At 42.8% G+C, this 21,335-nt stretch overlaps 1 protein-coding gene across 11 annotated transcripts in view; it reads left to right on the forward strand.

Moving 5' to 3' along the window:
• pcdh15b (protocadherin-related 15b) overlaps nucleotides 1–21,335 on the forward strand; it is a 1,349,261-nt gene that overhangs the window by 841,289 nt on the left and 486,637 nt on the right. For all 11 annotated transcript variants that reach the window (XM_080205457.1, XM_080205459.1, XM_080205466.1 and 8 more), the window contains 2 exons: nucleotides 548–708; nucleotides 15,174–15,329. In XM_080205457.1, coding sequence (XP_080061583.1) covers nucleotides 548–708; nucleotides 15,174–15,329 — 317 coding nt within the window. The remainder of the gene's footprint in view (nucleotides 1–547; nucleotides 709–15,173; nucleotides 15,330–21,335) is intronic.

The raw sequence follows: 21,335 nt of genomic DNA on the forward strand, positions 1-21,335 counted from the left end.
AATTCAAAGAGGTTGGCCGATTCTCCCAAGTAGTTTAAGTTAACATTGAGATTGAATAAATATTTTACCCTCCATTTCATTTTTTTAAACTTGTAAGTAAAATAATATCAATCAGATGGTGATACATTTTCCACGTTGGGAATTCTAGCTGTGGAAACTTACTTGACAGAAAGGCAGGCCAGACAATCAGGCATGGAGGTACATCTGATTCACAACTCTCCCAGTTTTCCTATTGTTTATTTTGATGGTGAAAATATTTACTTCTGCATTCAATTGTTTGACCTGTCATTCTGCTAAGGGAGGGTCCACAAAAGGGCAGGGATGGGACCTTGTTGTCAGCACAGCCTTGATGGGCTGAATGGCCTCCTGCACTGTGGATTCTATGACTGTGAACTCAAAATATTTTGCTCCTCCATTTTTCATTAGTAATTGTATTGTCGTCACTTACTCTCTGATACAGGGATGGAAGACAAGTGATTGTTTAATCTTATTTCATTAAAGTTTGTTTGTATCGTATTTTTAAAAACTTTTTTTGTGTGTGAAACAGGAACGCTTCTGGTGGATAATTTACAGATTACAGGCCATGCAGGCGGATCAAATCCCACCATCGCCTTATCGTTGAGAGGCAACAATGACTACTGGGTGCTTCTGGATGCTGTCAATCAGAGACTCTATTTGAACAGTACTGGCCGAGTTCTGGACAGAGATGTAAGTTATCGTTAAGGTCCCATGACAAAAGTTTGTGTTTGGAAAAAGAAATATTGTGTTAAATGTTCACTTGGAGGGTAACTTTTTATGCCCCTAAATTGTTATACTTTCACTTTCCATGTGCTCAGCGAGAATCCTTTCAAGACCAATTTGCATGTGTTGGCCTTTTACATTGTGGGATGCATGAGTAAGCAAATATTACCCAATAACTTTTAAAGTGAACTTTTTCATCACAAAATTTAAATAATTTCACCTTCATTTGACTTATGTGTAAAATGCCTGTGCTTAATGTTTTAAAATGTTATAGTCACTTGATGTTTCAATACGGCATTTTGGTTCTTTACTCGCCATTGTTCCTTTATTAAATCATGATTTTTCTTTTCTTGTTGTGTTGAGGTGCTGCTTACCTTTAATGCTGAAGCCTATATCATTCTAGATTGTTTAGCTGCTTTCATACCTGCATTTGTTTTCATCTGATACAGAGTGAACGGTTATGTTCCATAGGCTGTCTTTTTTGCTTCTTTTATTGTTTGCCAATTTCGTTACTTTCTACTTTATTGACATTTATGTCTTCAGTTTTATGTTACACTTTCTTCATCAATGTGAGGAGTGAAGGAGTTGAACGTCCTGACTTGTTGAGTAATCTTTCTTTGTCTTTTATTTTTCATCCACTAATTGTCACATAAGACAAGATTATTTCTCATTTTCATGGGAAAATGGTGATCCTATGTCATGGAGAGCCAAATATCATGTGCTTGTTCCCATTTAGCTGTCAAATCTGAACCCAGGCCCGTCTATCTCATCATCAGAAAGAGTTTTAGCCGTTGAGGACAACTTTCCAAGGTGCACCCAATGGCGTGAAATTGATCAGTCCAAGTGATGGACAAAGAAACTGGAAATGAAACTGCTAATCTTACATGCTTTGGTGTAATTAAGATACGGTTGCAAAAGGGCAACAGTTGGCTTTAGCACTTCAAATGGTAAATCCTAAAGATGTAGAAATTATTAACTTCCCATAACAAAAAATTCGTCCCATAACAGAAAATTCTATTCTCAGTCTGATGGCAGGGACTGGAATGGAAATAGGGATAGTTTCCCCCGTGGAAGCCATCAGAAATTTGTATGGCGACCCTGACCTCATCAGTTATGCAATCAAGGGTTTCCCAGTGTTTTGCATGGCAGGATGGGCTGGATGCTTGTTCCCCACTGCCATATCTGGGCTCCATATTTAAAAGGCATCTGGACAGCAACTTAGACAATGCTGATTGAGGAGATGGCCAGAAGAGAACAGGGAGCCCCACTGCCCAAATTCAGCACATTTGTGCTTTTCAGTAGAGATTCTTCAATGCTGTCCCTGTCTCCAATGTGTTGTTCACTTTACCATTTATTCAGTAATCATCCATCTCTAATGTAGCAGCCACTCAGACATATGTACTTTACCTAAGTGCACCTTTCATTCGTTCATGCGATGGTGCATTATCAAAATATCCACCCTCCTCTGAAGATTCCTTGATCTGCTCCCTCTTGAGCTCCTCTGGTCTGTTTGAAAGGGATTAAATACATGAATTAATGAAAATGGGAATGCATATAAACACAACATATTGCACATCATGGCGTTTCAGAATGTGGTGACAGCAACTTAAGTGCCATATGGCAGTGCACTGTCTACTGCTGTCATCAAGTTTCTTGGCCACTCACCTCCAATTAGTCAATCATTGAAGCTCATTGAGTGTCACTGTGTTGTTGAAGGGTTTCCTGTTCCATCGCAGTCAGGATAGGTATGGCCTGCTGTAATTCACAAAATGTGAGGTGCTCAACAGTTTGTGACTCTGAAACCTCTCTGATATTAAACCCCACAGAGGTGTGCGTCTCTGCACTGGGTGGAGGGTGCAGCTGAAAACCGCGACGCATCTTCCAGGTGCCCGATGAGAATTCCTCAGAACTGCTGTTGGGCTGCTCTCTACCACTCTGCCTGAAGGTGGCTTTGGCTGCTCCTTTGCTGTACCTGAAAGAGATAGGAGATGGCATAAGTGTATGGAGGCAGCAGAAGGGTATAAGAGATGGAACTCACATTAATTTTGCGAGGTGGACGATAAGATCATGGGTTCTCACTTATATTTTCACATCCTTATTCTATATACCACTCCCCGGGCTCAGAGGTGCACCTGTCACTCTCCAACAAGTAGGATGGCTTGCGTGTCAAAATCCGTTTGGAGTTTCAACTTCGCAAAGTATGCCATTAATATAGAAATTGGCTTTGCGCCCATTTTGGACACAAGCTGATTGTGCCGACAGGATGACTTCCGATGTGAGACTGGTTCTTGCCCGCCTCAAAAGCCTCGAGCACAACCATCCTGGCTTGCTGAACTGGCTGGAAAGATCACGTCCATTGTCTTTTAACTTCACAATTATTATTTTTTTTCTCCACTTATCATGTTCTGTGGGGTGAGGGAGAAATGTCTACTTTCTTGAGGGTCTTCTGTGGAAGACCAAGAAATCCTGGCCTGACCAGCAATCGCAATAAACTATTAGCCTTCAGAATTTGACAGTTCTGGAACTCCGTGCGTGCAAGTGGCTCTGATCTTTCAGCCTCCCATTTGCTGACCAGTGATTGGGCTGGCCAGCAGCCCCATCCCCACGGCCCGATCACGGGACCCACAACAATTCCCGGATCAGCCCGATGTCCAGCCATGCCGCACCCCCCACCCCCCCGCCCCCCCACCCCCTCCGGCCGGCCAAAGCAGTGGCGATTCCCTCCATCCCCCTCACTCCAGCAGAATGCGTCCCCCCCACCCCCGTCCGCTCCAATCATTGCACTCCCTCCAGTCCAGGCCAATCGTAACACAGAGTGGCAGCAGGACCCTCCCCCCAACCCCTCCAATCACCCCTAGGCCCTGCCCACAATAGGCCCACCTCCTTGGCACTGTCCAACCAATGCCTGGTGTGCAATGCCAAAATGCCCCCGGGCATAGGCGCTTTGTCCCTTGGGCATTGCCGGGGGCACAGGCTGGCACTGTCAGGGTGCCCATGCCCAGGGGACACCCCCTGCCACCTGAACTGCTGGGGGGGGGGGGCCCTGATTGCCCCTCCTTCATTCCAGTGGGGCCTCCTGCTAGTTCCCTGAATGTGGAGAGCTACTCTAAATGCCTCCGGCGTGAAATATTCCTGGCGGGATGGGAGATGCTATCGGGCCCGGCAAGTTCCATGCCAGGCCTGATAATCACATGAAAAATATATTTAAAATACATTTAAAAAAGATTCAAATGACTTATCTTTCTTCCCGGCAGTTTCCAGTGAGGTCTGCGACTGTTCTCTGGCTCTGGGACACGCGCATGCGTTTCCGGTGCACGCTCGAATCCTGCGAAATGTTTGACATGTGATTCTCCGGACCTGACAAGCCAGAAAAGTTCAAGGTCGCGATGCAAGAATCAGGCCCATGGAATCCCTACAGTGCAGAAGGAGGCCATTCAGCCCATCGAGCCTGCACTGACCCCCAATCCCGTAACCTCACATATTTACCCTGCTAATTCCCTTAACACTAGGGTCAATTTATCATGGCCAATCAACCCACGCACCTTTGGACGGTGGGAGGAAACCGGAGCACCCAAAGCAAACCCATGCAGACATGGGGAGAATGTGCAAACTCCACACAGACAGTATCCCGAGCCAGGGATCAAACCGGGGTCCCTGGCGCTGCGAGGCAGCAGTGCTAACCACTCTGCCGCAATACCACACACCAACCCCCCCTCCCCCCCCCCGCCTCTGTGGAACGTCCCCATGGCACTGCTTTCTGGCACTGTCCCAGCACGTGCGTGGACAGGACCGCCACCAAAATGTGATTTGGGCGCCTCGTGGAATGTTTTGCTCCTGTTGCTGAATTCATCCGAGAAGATTGGGAGTGGAAAATCCCAGCCTTTGTCTCTTGTCCTTTAAAAACGTCCTCAAAATCTATTGATTCAACCAAGCCTGCAGTCACTTCAGCAAATCCTTCCCTTCTGGTCTAATTTAGTTTGCTTATGTGCACCTGTGCCTTGGAACACTTCTTTTCACATTAAAAGCACTACATTAATGCAAGTAGTTATTGTAGGCCACTGCCAGTTCCATAATGATTAAAGAGTTTGTATTCATTTTGCGACCGAGCCACTTATGATTCTCTCATGAGTAGTATGATTGGGAGGTTTATTTTTGGAATGCGCTCATTTCATATGCAATATTTCACAAGCAGGAAGATGGATTTAAATTTATGTTTCACTGATATGAACAATTCAGTATGCCTGCATATAGTTTTGCCAGCTAATTCTGCAAACGAAAGTGTATTCTCACCTCCGGGTCAGAGAATTGTCGATTCAAGTCCCACTACACATTTGAACACTTAATCTAGGCTGACACAGTGAAGTACCGAGGCTTAGATGGGTTATTGGATGTGAAAGATCCCATGGCACTCTGAAGAAATGTTGCCAATTCTCCTGATTTCCTGGATTCTTTCCACAACCAAAGCCATCAAAAACAGATTAACTGGTCACCATTAATTTGCTCTTTATGGGACCTGGTTGAGCGCAAATTGTCTGTGACTTTTACCTGCATAACAGTGTCTCTATTTAAAAATAACACGAGTTGTAAAGTACTTTAGGATGTCCTGAGGGCACGATAAAGTGCTGTATGAATGCAAGTTTGATTTTGAATACACACTGCCTTCGTGCCATGAAAAAAATGTTAAGAATGGAAAATTAAACATATTTAGTGATCTGGACTACCCTTCTTCACCCATGTCCCATCTGATTTGTTTGATATACTGAAGTAGATTGTTAACCAACTTCGGGCGGGGTGCAGTGGGTAATGTGTGGAGATGGAATTTCAAGCAAGGTGGTGTTTGGTATGATGGTGTCTGGTACTTTACCAGATTTAGTTTTTGCAAATGATGATGGTGCATCATTCTGCAAAAATAAGCAGTGGAATTACAGCATTTTTGCCTTTCACAGTTCTCATGTCTTGTACAAGGTGTTGTGTTATTACACAACCTATTAACAGCAGTCTTTTGTATAACATGACTCCATTTCAAGAAAGATTAAAATCTATTTTTATTTGCATTGTGTTTGCCATTGCTGTACCAAGCATATTGCTATACCCCAGGTGCCGGACCAAATTTTGGGAAGTCTTAATTGTGTCGATTTCAATTATCCACATGAGTGCCCCCTTTCAATGTGGTGGATAATTGAGGTTCTTTTGTATTTGTGAGATTCAGTTACTCATCTGGAATTGAATAAATTGATGGAATGTACATGTTAATATGCAAATTGAAGCCACAGTTTTACTCCTTATCCATGGGAAGAGAGATGAGTTGCCTTTGTTTCGGAACTGTCTTATTAGTAGGAACAATGTCTGATTGCAAATGTTGGCGGATAAAAAAAACAAATCAGCGTGATTGAAGCAAAGATAACTAGTGTGAATCTGTTGGTATTTCTTGAGCTGGGAAGAAATTGGTCATTTATACTCCTGGCTGAGCTGAGTGGGAGTCTCAAACTATGTACAATAATTGATCCCATTTAACAGAGCAAAGAGGAGTACAGTCGGGGGCATAGCTATCAGTCGGACTCATCCAGATTGGAACAAATTAAGTTAACTGGGGACAAATAGGGGATGCTGCTGTAACCATGTTGAGGCAAAAAGCAGCAGTATGGAATCAGAGGACAGAAAATACTTTCAACGTTAGGGAAGTTTATTAAAAACTTTAGGAAAGAAATAACATTGAATTCAAAGATTAAAAAAAATCATTGCATACATTAGAAATGAAGAAAAGAAACAAAAGCTTCATTAAACTAAACAGCTTCAAGCATAATTGATGTAGAACTAAATATAATACATTTAATAAGGTGAAACTTTAATCCTGATTCTTGGCTCCATTTGTTCAGTGTGAATTGCAGAGAGAAAGGAAGAATGCATTGATATAGAAATTTTAAATCCTCAGGAATTCTCAATGTTTCACAGGCAATTAATTGTATTTTAAACCAGAGTCACTGTTGTGTCTCTTTTGACACCAACCAAATAAACAAACTCAAATTAACTTAGGGGCAAATTAAAAGGAGCAACTCCCCAAAGGAAGTGGGGCGGCGGGGGGGGGGCAGGGGGACAGCCCGAACCAAAACCAAAGTTGAAAGGTAACTTAAAACATCACATTAAAATGTGATTGTGAATGCCAATGAGATGAATGATCAGGTAATCTGCTTTTGATTGCGATGGTTGAGGGATAAATGTTGGCTATGATATTGAAAGACACCCCTCCCCCTCCACCCCACCTCAGTCTTTAGCAATTTGTGTTGCGTGGGATCCTTTATATCCACTGAATAAGCAGATGGATCCTCAGTTAAACACATCGTCCCAAAGACAGCATCTCTGACCCTGTAACACACTGTCATTACGGCACCAAAATGTCAACTTAGATTTATGTGTCATGTTTTGGAATGGGGCTTGGAGATCAACAAAATAAAAGAAAGATAAACAAAGTCAGAAGTTTTTCCACCAACTCCAATGTTCAAATCCGGACTGCAACAGAATGCTTACCACTCATCTGCATGGATACATCTCAAAGCTCGAAATCATCCGGGCCTCCTGAATGGAACCATTGTCACTAAACTCCATGCCCAGATTCTTCAGTATTGATGTATTGTGACTGTAGCCTGTTTACAGGATACAATACAGCAACTCATCAACCTTACCTCTGCAACATCTTTCTCACTCCCAATAATCTCCTCTTCCAAGAAAAATAAAAGCAGCTGTGAGCTGAGAATGCCTTCCTGACTTAGACGCAGATCATTGATCGTTCTTGGTTAAATCCTAGAATTCTCTAACTTAGTCCATTATAGTGGAGTGCCCCAGGGGTCGGTGCTGGGGCCTCAGCTATTTACCATTTATATCGATGATCTGGAGGAGGGAACCGAGTGTAAGGTGTCAAAATTTGCTGATGACACAAAGATTGGTGGAACAGCAAATTGTGCGGAGGGTGTGGAAAGTCTGCAGAGGGATCTAGATAGGCTGGGCAAATGGGCGAGGAACTGGCAAATGGAATTTAATGTTGGCAAGTGTGAGGTTGTCCAGTTTGGTAGGAATAATGGTAGGAAGGACTACTACTTACATGGCGAAAAGCTGCAGCATGCTACGGTGCAGAGGGACCTCGGGGTCCTTGTGCACGAGTCGCAAAAACCCAGCCTGCAGGTGCAGCAGGTGGTCAGGAAGGCGAGTGGGATGCTGGCCTTCATAGCGAGGGGGATTGAATATAAAAGTAGGGAGGTCTTACTGCAACTGTACAGGGCACTGGTGAGGCCGCAGCAGGAGTACTGTGTGCAGTTTTGGTCGCCGCATTTACGCAAGGATATTTTGGCCTTGGAGGGAGTGCAGAGGAGGTTCACTAGGCTGATACCGGAGTTGAGGGGGTTGAGCTATGAGGAGAGGCTGAATAAACTAGGCTTGTACTCGTTAGAGTTTAGAAGGATGAGGGGAGATCTCACTGAGACGTACAAGATGATGAATGGAATGGATAGGATAGAGGTGGAGAGGCTCTTCCCGCTCAGAAAGGACAGTAGGACTAGAGGGCACAGCCTCAAGATAAAGGGGGGGCGGTTTAGAACGGAGTTGAGGAGGAACTTCTACACTCAAAGGGTGGTGAATCTCTGGAATTCTCTGCCCGTTGAAGTGGTGGAGGCTGCCTCGCTAAATATGTTTAAGACGCAGGTAGATAGGTTTTTGATAGGCAAGGGGATTAAGGGTTATGGGGAGAGGGCGGGAAAGTGGAACTGAGCCATTTCAGATCAGCCATGATCTTATTGAATGGTGGGGCAGGCTCGAAGGGCTAGATGGCCTACTCCTGCTCCTATTTCTTACGTTCTTATGAGAGCACCACACCCTTCCAGGGAAACTCGAGATGGACAAGAAATTTGCCCTTGCCAGGATCATCCATGCTTGATTTTCTTTTTAAGATTACTGAATTACTGACTTACTCTTATGCACAATTCATGCAACTAGTCTGTTTTATCTCCCTTATCACATTTACCATTGCTATGGCCAGCCTCTAACTCAAGGGTGGACAAAGATCATAAGACAATAAGAAATACGAGCAGAATTAGGCCATTCAGCTCATCAAGTCTTCTTTGCGATTCAATCATGGCTGATATGTTTCTCAATCCCATTTTCCCACCTTTTCCCCACAACTTTTGATCCCCTTACCAATCAAGAACCTATCTGTTTCTGTCTTAAATACACTCAATGACCTGGCCTCCACAGCCTTCTGTGGCAATGAATTCCACAGATTCACCATCATCTGACTGAAGAATTTCCTCCTGATTTCAGTTCTGAAGGGGTCTGAGACAGTGCCCTTGGATCCTATTCTCTCATACTAATGGAAACATTTTCTCCACATCCATTCTATCCAGGCCCTTCAATATTCTGTGAGTTTGAATGAGATCATCTCCCATCCTTCTGAACTCGATTGAGAACCCAGAGTCCTTAAATGCTCCTCATACGTCACGCCTTTCATTCCCGAGATCATTCTTGTAAACCTCTTCTGGACCCTCTCCAAAGCCAGCATATCTTTCCTAATATATGGAGCCCAATATTGCTCACAATAATTCAACTGTATTCTGACCAGAGCCTTGAAATGAATGCTAACATTGCATTTGCCTTCCATGAGGGAAAAGGAGGAATACATTTGCGTATATCCGATGCAGGGCTAAGTGAGGAATGTGTATTAAGTTCTTTATTTGCTTATTTATATTCTTTCATGCTATGTGGGCATCGCTGGGTAGACGAGTACTTTTTGCCCATCCCTAATTGTCCTTGAGAAGGTGGTGATGAGTTGTTGCCTTAAGCCACTTCAAGTCATGTGGTGTTGGTATACCTGCAATGCTGCTGGGAAGAGAGTTCTGGGATTTTGACCTGGTGACAGCGAAGAAACAGCGATACATATCTAAGTCAGGGTGATGTGTGTGTGTGGTAGCTTGAAGAGGACCCTGCAGGTGGTGGCGTCATTCTCATTATTCTGAGTGTTCTAGGTGGTAGAGGTCACAGGTTTGGGAGGTGCTATTGAATGAGCTTTGGTGAGTTGCTGTAGTGCATCTTTTTGATTGTACAGACTGCTGCCACAGTGAATCAGTGGTGGAAGGAATGAATGTTGAAGTTGGTAGATTGTGTGTGAATCATGTGAGCTACAACAAATAACAAACAAAGAACAAAGAGAAGTACAGCACAGGACCAGGCTCTTGGGCCCTCCAAGCCCATGCTGATCATGATACCCAGACAAAAGTGAAAAAAAACCTTCTGCCCTTACTCAGTTCATATTAATGTACCCATCCAGATGCTTCTTAAATGTAGCTAATATGCCTGCTTCCGCTAGCTCCTCTGGCAGCGTGTTCCAGGCACCCACCACTCTTTCGTGAAAACATCCCTACACATCTCCCATAAACTTTCCCCTTCTCACCTTGAACCTGTGCCCCTTTGTAATTGACACTTCCACCCTGGGAAAAAGCCTCTGACAATCCACCCTGTCTTTGCCTCTCATAACTTTGTAGATCTCTATCAGGTTTCCTCTCAGGCTCCATTTTTCCAGGTAAAACAATTCTTGTTTATTCAACCTCTGTTCATAGTCAGTGCCCTCAAGACCAGGCAACATCCTGGAGGACCTTCTTTGCAATCTCTCCAAAGCTTCCTCATCCTTCTGGCAGTGTGGCAACCAGAACTGTACGTGATACTCCAAATGCAGCTGAACCAAGGTTTTATATCGCTGCATCATAATTTGCCAACTCTTGTACTCAATGTTCCAGCCGATGAAGGCAAGTTAGCTGTATACCTTCTTAATCACCTTGGTTCCTTACAGAACTGTGGACCTGCATGCCCAGAATCCTAAGGGTTCTTCCATTTACAGTAGAATTCACACTGCATTGACCTGGATGGTTTGAGCTCCTTCAGTATTGATGGAGCAAGAATCGTCCAGGCAAGTGGAGAGTTATTCCTTCATATTCCTAACTTGGGCCTTATAGATGGTGGAAAGGCTTCGGGGAATTATTAAGTTTGAAGTTTATTTATTAGTGTCACAAGTAGATTTACTGTAATGAAGTTACTGCGAAAATGCTTGAGTTGCCACACTCTGGTACCTGTTTGGGTACATTGAGGGAGAATTTAGCATGGCCAATGCATCTAACCAGCAAGTCTTTCAGACTATGGCAGCAAACCGGAGTACTTTGGAGGAAACACAGGAGACACGGGAAGAACATGCAAGCTCCACACACTGAGCCAAGCTGAGAGTCAACTAGTGGTTAGCACTGCTGCCTCATGGCGCCAGCGACCCGGGTTTGATTCCTGGCTTGGGTCACTGCCTGTGTGGAGTTTGCACGTTCTCCCCGTGGATCCGTGGGTTTCCTCTGGATGCTTCAGTTTTCTCCCACGGTCTGAAAGATGTGCTGGTTAAGTGCATCGACCTGAACAGGCGCTGGAGTGTGGTGACTAGGGGAATTTCAAAGTAACTTCATTGCAGTGTTAACGTAAACCTTACTTGTGACTAATAAATAAACTTTAAATGTGGTGCTAACCAGTGTGCCACTGTCTGCAGAATTCCAGTTCTCACCTGCTCTTGCAGCCACAGTTTTTATAAGATCATAAGACATTGGAGCAGAAGTAAGCTATTTGACCGATCAAGTCTGCTCTGCCATTCAACGAGATCATGGCTGATCTGATGTAATCCTCAGCTCTGCTTTCCCACCTTATCCCCATAATCCTTGATTTCCTTACCTGATTAAACATCTGTCTATCTCAGCCTTGAAATAGTTAATGACCCAGACTCCACAGCTCAGGTAAAGAATTCCACAGATTCACTTCCCTCTGAGGGAAGAAATTCCTCCACATCTCTTTCTTAAATGGGTGACCCCTGATTCTGAGATTGCACCCTCTGGCCCTAGACTCTCCCACAAGATGAAAGTCTGAAAGTCGACCCATGGAAAATGATTGGCCCGGATGGGCTCAGATCTGGAACACCTGATCTTGCATGGACCAACTGGTGGGGATATTTGCAGATATCTTTAACCTCTCTTTACACCAATCTGAGGTCCCGATCTGGTCCAAGAAGACGACCATCATCCTGGTACCAAAGGAAAACTAGGTAGCGTGCCTTAATGACTATCATCCAGTGATTCTGACATCCATCATTATGAAGTGCTTCAAAAGGTTAGTCATGACATGAATCAATTCCTGCCTCCCAGATTGCCCGGGTCCACTACAGTTTGCCCAACACCACAACAGGTCCACAGCATGTCCCTGGCCTGACACTCAACTTTGGAATACCAAGACAACAAAGACAACTATGTCAGACTCCTATTTATCGACTGCAGCTCAGCCTTCAACAACATTATTCCAACAAAACTCATCTCCAAACTCAATGCCACAGGGTTTGGTTCGTCCCTCTGTGATTGGATGGATTCTATGGATCCTAGATTTCCTAACCCACGGACCACAACCAGTAAGGATAAGCACAACATCCCCTCGATGATCAACCTCAAGCTGCCCCACAAGGCTGTGTCCTCAGCCCTTTACTATACTCCTTACACACCTGTGACTATGTGGCCACATTCCCCTCCAACTCCATCTTCAAGTCTGATGACAGCACCGTAGTGGGTTAGATCTCAAACAACGATGAGTCAGAGTACAGAAAAGAAAGAGAGAAACTTTTGAACTGGTGCAATGATGATAATCTCTCCCTCAAAGTCAACAAATGAAGGAGATCATTATCAACTTCAGGAAGCATCGTGGAGGACATGTCCCTGTCTACATCAACAGGGACGAAGTGGAAATTTTTGAGAGCTTCAAGCTTCTAGGTCTTTAGATCACCAACAATCTGTCCTGGTCCTTCCACGCTGACACAATAGTTAAGGAAGCTCACCAATGTGTCTGTTTTCTTAGGAGGCTAGAGAAATATGGCATCTCCACTGTGACTCCCACCAACCTTTACAAATGCAGCACAGAAAGCATTCTTCCTGGTTGTATCACTGGTTGGCATGGCTCCTGCTCTGTCCAAGACCACAAAAATCTACAAAGGTGAGGAACGATGCCCAGTCCATCATGCAAACCAGACTCCCATCCATTCAGTCTGTCTACCCTTCCTGCTGCCTCTGAAAAGCAGCCAGCATAATCAACGACCCTACTCACCCCGGATATACACTCTTCCACCTTCTTCCATTGTGAAAATGATAAAGTCTGAGGATAGGTACCAACCCACTCAAGAACAGTTTCTTCCCTGCTGCCATCTGATTTCTGAATGGATCTACGTTGTATTAAGTTGATTTTTCATAGCCAAGCTATGACTGTAAATATGGGTGGCATGGTGGCACAGTGGTTAGCACTGTTGCCTCACAGTGCCAGGGACCCAGGTTCAATTCCGGCCTCGGATTACTGTTGGTGTGGAGTTCGCACTTTCTCCCCATGTCTGCAGGGGTTTCCTCCAGGTGTTCTGATTTTTCTCCCACAGTCCAAAGATGTGTGGGTTAGGTTGATTGCCATGCTAAATTGACTCTAGTGTCAGGGGCTTAGAAGGGCAAATATGTGGGTTTATGGGAATAGGGCCTGGGTGGGATTGTTGTCGATGGGCCAAATGGCCTCCTTCAACACTGTAGGAACGCTCTTAAATACAGCATTGTACTGTGTACTGAGAAGAAAATCAGCATTATGATTAATTAATTTACAGTTTGTACCGCACATGTTCTAAGTACAGTCAAATATAGGCCATTTAATAAAATGTTGTTGTGTTAAATACTCCACTGTGTAATCATATTTCTATGCAAGATAATTCATTCATGTCTAGCGTTTTTGACTTGGGAATCTTCTCAAGGAATTATACTACAGAATCATATCATCCCTACACTGTAGGGATGATTCCATACCCTCTACTGATGGTTGAGAGTGGACTGATGGAATTGGCTGAGTTGGATTTGTCCTGCTTTCTGTGTACAGGACAAACCAGGGCAATTTCCCACATTGACGGATAGATGCCAGTGTTGTACTGAAACAGCTTAGCTAGGGGCACATCTAGTTCTGCAGCATTATTGTCGGAATATTGTCAGCAAACATTGCCTCTGCAGTATCCAGTGCCTTCAGCCCTTTCTTGATATCATATTGAATGAATCAAATTGGTTCAAAACTGGCATCTTCAAGTCATCTAATCAGCACTTTCAACTGAAGATGATTGCAAATGCTTCAGCCTTGTCTTTTACACTGATGGGCTGGATTCCCCCATCATTGAGTATGGGTGTATTTGTGGACTCTCCTCCATGAGTTAGTTGTTTAATTGTGCACCATCATTCACGACTGCATGTGACAGAAGCACGAGTGTCAAATTGCTTTCTTGGTTGTAGGAACGCTTAGTTCTGTCTATTTCTTGCTGTTTATGCTTTTTTGTCATGCACATATTGCATGTGTTGCAGCTTCACCAGGTTGGCATCTCATTTTTAGGTACGCATGGTGCTACTATGAGCATGCCCTTATGCACTATTCATTTATCATTTTAATCTCTCAATTCATTTAGTATGAACGTCTGTAAATCGTTACTCCCTGTCCGTTTTCAGTCAAAATTCTATTGATTTTGAAGCTGTATTTAGAACTGAAATTTCTCACCAGTTGAATATTGCTTCTCCCAGCTTCACTCACCTTCCTGTTGTTTAAGCTCAAGGGTGTCGCTGCTTCCTCATCCTTCTGAATGTCCAGAATATTAATGCCAGAGTCGCACGGTAACCAAAAAAAAACCCATTGCGACATGGGCTGGAATAACCTCAGCAAAAGAGTTGTTCATACTGGTTTGAATTGGCACTAAGTTCTTTTTAACTGCAGTTTAACTGGTGAGCCAGCCTTAGCATAACAGCCATTGATTAGAAAGTGAAAATTGTTAAAATTGTAATCATAGTAATGGAGGGATCAAAGGATTGGATACAAGTTGGTACAGGTAATTAAAAATTAACAGTAGATTTTTGTAGACCATAAATCTGTGCCTCCAAACCTCCAGAAAATGTTTGTAACAGATGGAGCAAAAGATATTTTGAAGCAGGTAATCTTCAACAGTAATCGTATGTCCACACCACAAGGAAAATAATGCATTTGAGGACTACGAAGTTTCAAATTAGAATCATAGTAAGAGTTTAACTGCCAGAAAGATAAATGTGCTCCAGCCCTCTAAAAATTCATGAGATCCAGAAAAAGCTAATTTTTTTGCGCGCATTATGACAACGATATGTTTTCTTAACATTAATCAGGTAAGTTCAAAACAGCCATTTGATCTTTGCACTGAGAAGTTATAAATGACTTGTGAATAACTTCAATCAGGAGTTGTTTGGCTCCTTTCTCATCAGCTGTTGGAATGTTTCCAATGAGATTGATAATAGTGGAAGAGATCTTGGAAAAATATTGGCTCTGAAATCTTCCCTTTATTTTATTATTAATAGCCTCCCTCAAGTATCCAGTCCATTGTGGTTGTGCTCGATTGCGTGAACTTGCGAGTTGGAAGCATCATCAAACATGAAGTGCGAATTATAGTGAGAGATCGAAATGATAACTCACCATCTTTTCAACAAACACGATACCATGTGGAAATTAATGAGGTCAGTGTTCAAATCAAGATGATGGATAATCTGGTATGCATTTCTCAAAAATATGTTCTTTGAATTGGTTTGAATATCCATGAATTTAATATTTACAGGAAGAGGCACTTGGAGAATCTGAATGTTTAGTTCTATTTACATCAGACTATTTCAAGCAGTATACTATTCCACTTGAAAACGTAGAACCATAAGACTAATTAATTCTTCCCAACAAAATAAGTATTGAATGAACATAGTGTGCTTGTATGTCTGGAAATAAATGAACTCAGAACTTGAAAAGTTTTGAAAATACTGCTGCTGTGTTGGAAATTAAATCTTCAGACCTTGAAACAGGCTGTGATATAAAACAGTGACGTGATAGAAAGTGTGACCAACTGATGAGTTATTGAAGTAACTTTTCGAAAACTAAATTTCAAGAAATCTTCGAAGAAATCTTTAAGTTACTATTTGTTCTGGAATTGAGACATGGTCCTAGTCTGAAGTCGAATTCACATGCCACTGTGTTAGTGGCAGAGTAAAATGATAAACGCAAAATGCGGATGCTGGAAACAAAAACAGAAAAATGCTAGAAAATCTCAGCACATCTGACAGTATCTGTGGAGAGAGAGTAGAGCCAATGTTTCAAGTCTAGATGACCCTCCGTCAGGCATTTTAATCATTCAGAAGACACAAGAAAATCAGTTGAATAAGCAGGAATAAATCATCAAGTAGACACAAAGTTTATAGACAAGTATGGCTTGTCAATATGATAGACTAAATCCATCCCCTCAGAAAAGGGTATAAAGGATTGAATACATTGGAGACTTGAACTACGGTTGAAGGAAATAGGCCCCACCAATTATCAAAAGGAGGAAGAGAGAGAGAACCCAACTGATCATCCAGAGAGGAATCTACAACCGCAACAGTGGGTCAATTCTGTTGATTGTTTGAGTGAGTCTAAGTGAGTGGGCGAGAGTCTGGCAGATGGAGTACAACGTTCGTAAATGTGAGGTCATCTATTTTGGTAGGAATAACAGCAAAATGGACTATTATTTAAATGGCAAAAAATTGCAGCATGCTGCTGTGCAGAGGGACCTGGGTGTCCTTGTGCAGGAATCTCAAGGAGTTAGTTTGCAGGTAAAGCAGGTAATTGAAAAGGCAAATGAAATTTTGTCCTTCACTGCTAGAGGGATGAAGTTTAAAAACAGTGAGATTATGTTGCAGCTGTATAAGATACTGGTAAGGCCACACCTGGAGTACTGTGTACAGTTTTGGTCTCCTTATTTGAGAAAGGATATACTGGCGCTAGAGGGGGTGCAGAGGAGATTCATTAGTTTGATTCTGGAGTTGAGAAGGTTGTCTTATGAGGAGAGACTGAGTAGACCGGAGTTATAGTCATTGGAATTCAGAAGAATGAGGGCAGGTCTTAAAGAAACGTATAAGATTATGAAGTGAATAGATAATGTACAAGCAGGGAAGTTGTTTCCACTGGCAGGTGAAACTGGAACTTGAGGGCATTGCCTCAAAATAAGAGGAAGCAGATTTAGGACTGAGTTGAGGAGGAACTTCTTCTCACAAAGGGTTATGAATCTGTGGAATTCCCTGCCCAGGTAGCAGTTGAGACTATCTCATTGAATGTTTTTAAGGCAAGGATAGATAAATTTTTGAACAGTAAAGGAATGAAGGGTTATGGTGAGCCGGCAGATAAGAGGAGCTGAGTCCACAAAAAGATCAACCATGATCTTATTGAATGGCAGAACAGGCTTGAGGGGCCAGATGGCCTACTCCTGCTCCTAGTTCTTAAGTTCATATGACCACCGCTAATCACAATTTGAGCTAAATATTGGAGAAGCATTTAGTTGCTGGAAGTGAAATAACGTTTGAGCATTCTGAGGCTGGATATCAATGAAGAGTTGATTTTGCTGGGGTTAAATTAAAAAATCAGCTGCAGTTTTGTTTTGTTTTCTTCACCTGTCAAAATTGGTAATCATTTTCTGGAATCATTTTCATTAGTGTAACCATTTCACATCAGTGCCCATGTTAAACTGTAATCATGGGTGCAAATAAACCAACTCTCCCCTTAGAGATAAAAACATTTTGTGTGTGTGTGTTTCATCGCAATTTGCAGGCTGAAATAATTTAAAGAGAGCGCTTTATAAATGATTGAAGTCATCAACTGAAGTCTGCAATGCTACTTTGATAAGTAGTTGATGTATGACAAAGACTTCTTGATGTCCTTCAAACAATGTAAAATAAGGATGTTTTCATTGTGAAATGTCCAGAGGTGTTTGCTATTTCTTGGCTTGATTAACAAAAATTAAAGTGAATTAGGACAAGTTTAATGGGTTAATTGTTTTGCTCAATGGATCTTGTCCCATTTTTTGCACTTCCAACAGCTCTCTCACTGGCAACTTGTCACTCCATCTCCAGCACTGTCAGAATTGCCCTCAAACCTGCTGTTTCTTTACAATTCAACAGACTCTACACTTGCAATCATTTCATTGGGGTTGGAAATGTTTTGGGACATCAGGAGTTTGTGAAAGGCATGACATGAGTGCAAATGTGTTCTTTCTTTTCTTCCCGTCACGTAAGTGCATTCGCTGATGAAGATAGACAGCCCTGCTGAAAAGAAAAGAGATGTGCTTTTGAAGCTTTTCATTGTGTGTTCATTAGGACAGATTCACAAGAATACAAATTGGGGAACAACAATTTCTACTGCATAAGAAGAAGGTGCTGATTGATTGGCAAGTGGACGCTAATGTATGGAAAATACTTACTGAACAATCCTGACTGTGCTAAGAATTACAATAACAACCACAGTGCGATTCACACTGTACTAGCAGCGACACATATTCACCCATAGAGCTCTATCCTTTGCAAACAGAAAGACATGCCCGTGAATTGCACGATCGACTGATTGACTTTCTTATTGACTATAATGATTAACAGTGCACAGTACAGAGCAACCTGTTGACCAACCCCACTGTTCTGAGATCAAGTCACCATGTTAAATGGCTCCTCCGATCTCCATACTCAGAGATAGGCCTCCCTCCCCACAAAAGATGAAATGGTGTCCTCACAAAGACTGGGGGTACACCACCAACCCCTCACCAAAGAGAGGCCTCTCCAACCTCCCACCAATAAATAATAAGTAACCACCGCCACATGTTACAGGCATGAGGGTTACCTGATCCATCCCCCTCCCCTGACTGTGCCCCCTCTCTCAGACCCCCCCTCATTCAGCTGTCCTCCCCCTTCAGACTGACCAGTTCGCCACCACCCCCCCCACCCCCTCTCATTCTCTCTGCTCAGGTGCTCTTCTCCCTGAGACATCCAATCAGACCTCCTTCACCCTCAGATTCCCCACTCAATCCTGTCCCAGCCCAGCCCCTTACTCAGCCCTCTTCAGGCCATGCACTTGGCAGTGCCAACTGTACACTGTTGCCGGGTACCTTGGCACTGATACCCTGGCAAGGTGCCTTGGGCGCCAAGGGAGCTCAAGGATCTAGGTCCACTGGCCATTTGCCCTTCTGCTGCTGCCAGCTGCAAAGCAAGAGCTCCTCAAGGGTCCCTGGGGGTTGGGTGAGCTCAGGCTGGGTGCAAGAGTTTAACCTTGTGCTATGGGTCTGGTGGGTGGACTGCCCCTTCTAATCCTGGCAGACTTGGAAGATTATCCCTGATATGGTGACTTCAGACAGCCCTGTGATCACTATCTGTTTTCTTGCCTGTCAGCTGTGAAAATTCTGATCTGGTCACCTTAATTTCCATGCCCTCTAGTTACTTGGCAAGCTTTTAAAACATTGCAACTCTCCATTCTGCAGCAGAGATTTTCCTTTTGCTCTGTCAGAATCTGCAGGTGAGAACAGACCCCTTTAACAGAGAGGATATGTCACTTTAATATGGTGGGGCAGAGGGTGGTGGGGGTTTGGGGAGGGGGGAAAGATTATGGTGCTTCAGGTCTGCACGACTGGCTACTCGACCCCAATGTATGCACATAGCTTTGTTTGGAAGTTGCTGAGGCTCAAGTTGAATTCTTTGGAACACACTTCATTCCAATGTGGAACTCCTGGAGCTCTAACAGATTTGATGTACGGTATCTTGAAAAAGACTTCAATTGACAGCTCAATGGATTTATAATATCTTCCTGTGTTTATTTTTATTTCCCTTCGTGGTTGAATGCACGTCAAGTACCCCATTTTAGAATTAAGCCTGCACCACAGAGTTCTGCGATCTTCCATCATTTACATAATATGCTTCCTTTTTATTTTTCCTGCCAAAATGGACAATTTCACATTTCCCACATTATATGCCATTTGTCAGATCTTTGCCAACTCATTTAATCTATCTTTGTAGCCACCCTGTGTCCCCATCAGTTCTTACTTCCCTACCTAATTTTCTATCATCACCAAATTTAGCAAGCATACCTTCAATCCTTTCATCCAACTCCTTTATATTAATTGTAAGAAGCTGAGGTCTTGGCGCTGATCACTGTGGCACTCATTATATCTTGCCAATCAGGAAAATGAACCATTTATGCCTAATCTCTGTTTTCTGTTAGTTTGTCAACCTTCAATCCATGCCAAAATGTTGCCTCTACACCATGAGCTTTTATTTTTCTCAATAACCTTTGATATGGCACCTTATCAAATGTCTTCTGGAAATAAAAGTACAGTACAACCACTAGTTCCCCTTTAAAAACAGCCTATATTACTTCTTCAAAGAGCTATTAAATATTGGTTAAATGTGTCTTCCCTTTGAGAAAAGCATGTTGATTCTGCTTGATTACCCTTGAATATTTTTTTCAGAGAGACATTTATAATGTTTCTCAAATAACAAAGAAGATATGAACCAAATCATAGAATCCCTACAGTGCAAAAGCAGGCCATTCGGCCTATCGAGTCAGCACTGATCATGATTCCACATAGACCCCATTCCAGTAACCCCACATATTTACCCTGCTAATGCCCTGACACTAGGATCAACTTAGCCTGGCCAATCCACCTAACCTCCACATCATCGTTGGATTGTGGGAGGAAGCTGGAGCACCTGGAGGAAACCCACACAGACACTGGAAGAATGTGCAAACTCCGCACAACTCCAGAATTGAACCTGGGAAGCAGCAATGCGAACCGTTGTGTCAGCGTGCTGCCCTTATATTATGAATTTCATGAAGTACTTCAATCACCTGCAATTATTTATGTTCTACGAACACCTATCATTTCACAAAAGGTTAATCAACAGATTGTCCAACTATCCTAGTCAAAATCAATGGATGATAACAAAAAATCAATTTGCCTCTCACCCGGTAATCAGAGAAGTGGTGAAGCTGAATATGACTCAGAGCTGACTGAATTAACTTATGAATTTGAACATCCTTTTGTAACACTGAATTACAGCTGGGTGAGATATATATCATATGCTCATCAAAAGCTAATGGGGGTCTTCTGACCTACTACTGAATTAGGTTTGTATGGGACCATTGATGTTGGTTGAAAACAAAACAACATACAGGCTTAAAAAATTGCGCAATGATTTAGGAATCTAGTACAGTTTCTGGTGGGAATGAAAGGAATTCTGTACTTGTTAAGTTGCTTGAGGAAGAACAAAATAATGGAAACAAATCCGTGGAGAAGTGTAGAAATTGACCTCGCTTCGACACATCTCCGTTTGCTTCGAGTCAGAACGAAATAGTAATTGCAAATCTGAAGGATAGTCTAATCAAAGTGGGGACCTGTACCACACACAAGGAAGCCTTTATAAAAAGTTTACTTTCTGCAACAACCTGTAGCTAATTTTTGGGGCACTATATTTTATTTAAGGTGAAAATAACCCTGTATTAAGTTGTTGAGTTTGATAGAACTGTTGAAGTAAGCTATCTGAAAATATAATTCATGGAAGCTATGACATTCAAAAGCAGTATCATGTGTGTTGACCAATGACTAGGGATACAGCAGCTAATCTCATCTCTGCCATCTAATGTAACCTGTCATTTGGGTTTGTGATAAGTTGAATCTTAAAATTGCATTC

Source organism: Carcharhinus amblyrhynchos, chromosome 17 (assembly GCF_965287045.1).
Source record: "Carcharhinus amblyrhynchos chromosome 17, sCarAmb.v2.hapA, whole genome shotgun sequence".
NCBI classification, from domain to species: domain Eukaryota; kingdom Metazoa; phylum Chordata; class Chondrichthyes; order Carcharhiniformes; family Carcharhinidae; genus Carcharhinus; species Carcharhinus amblyrhynchos.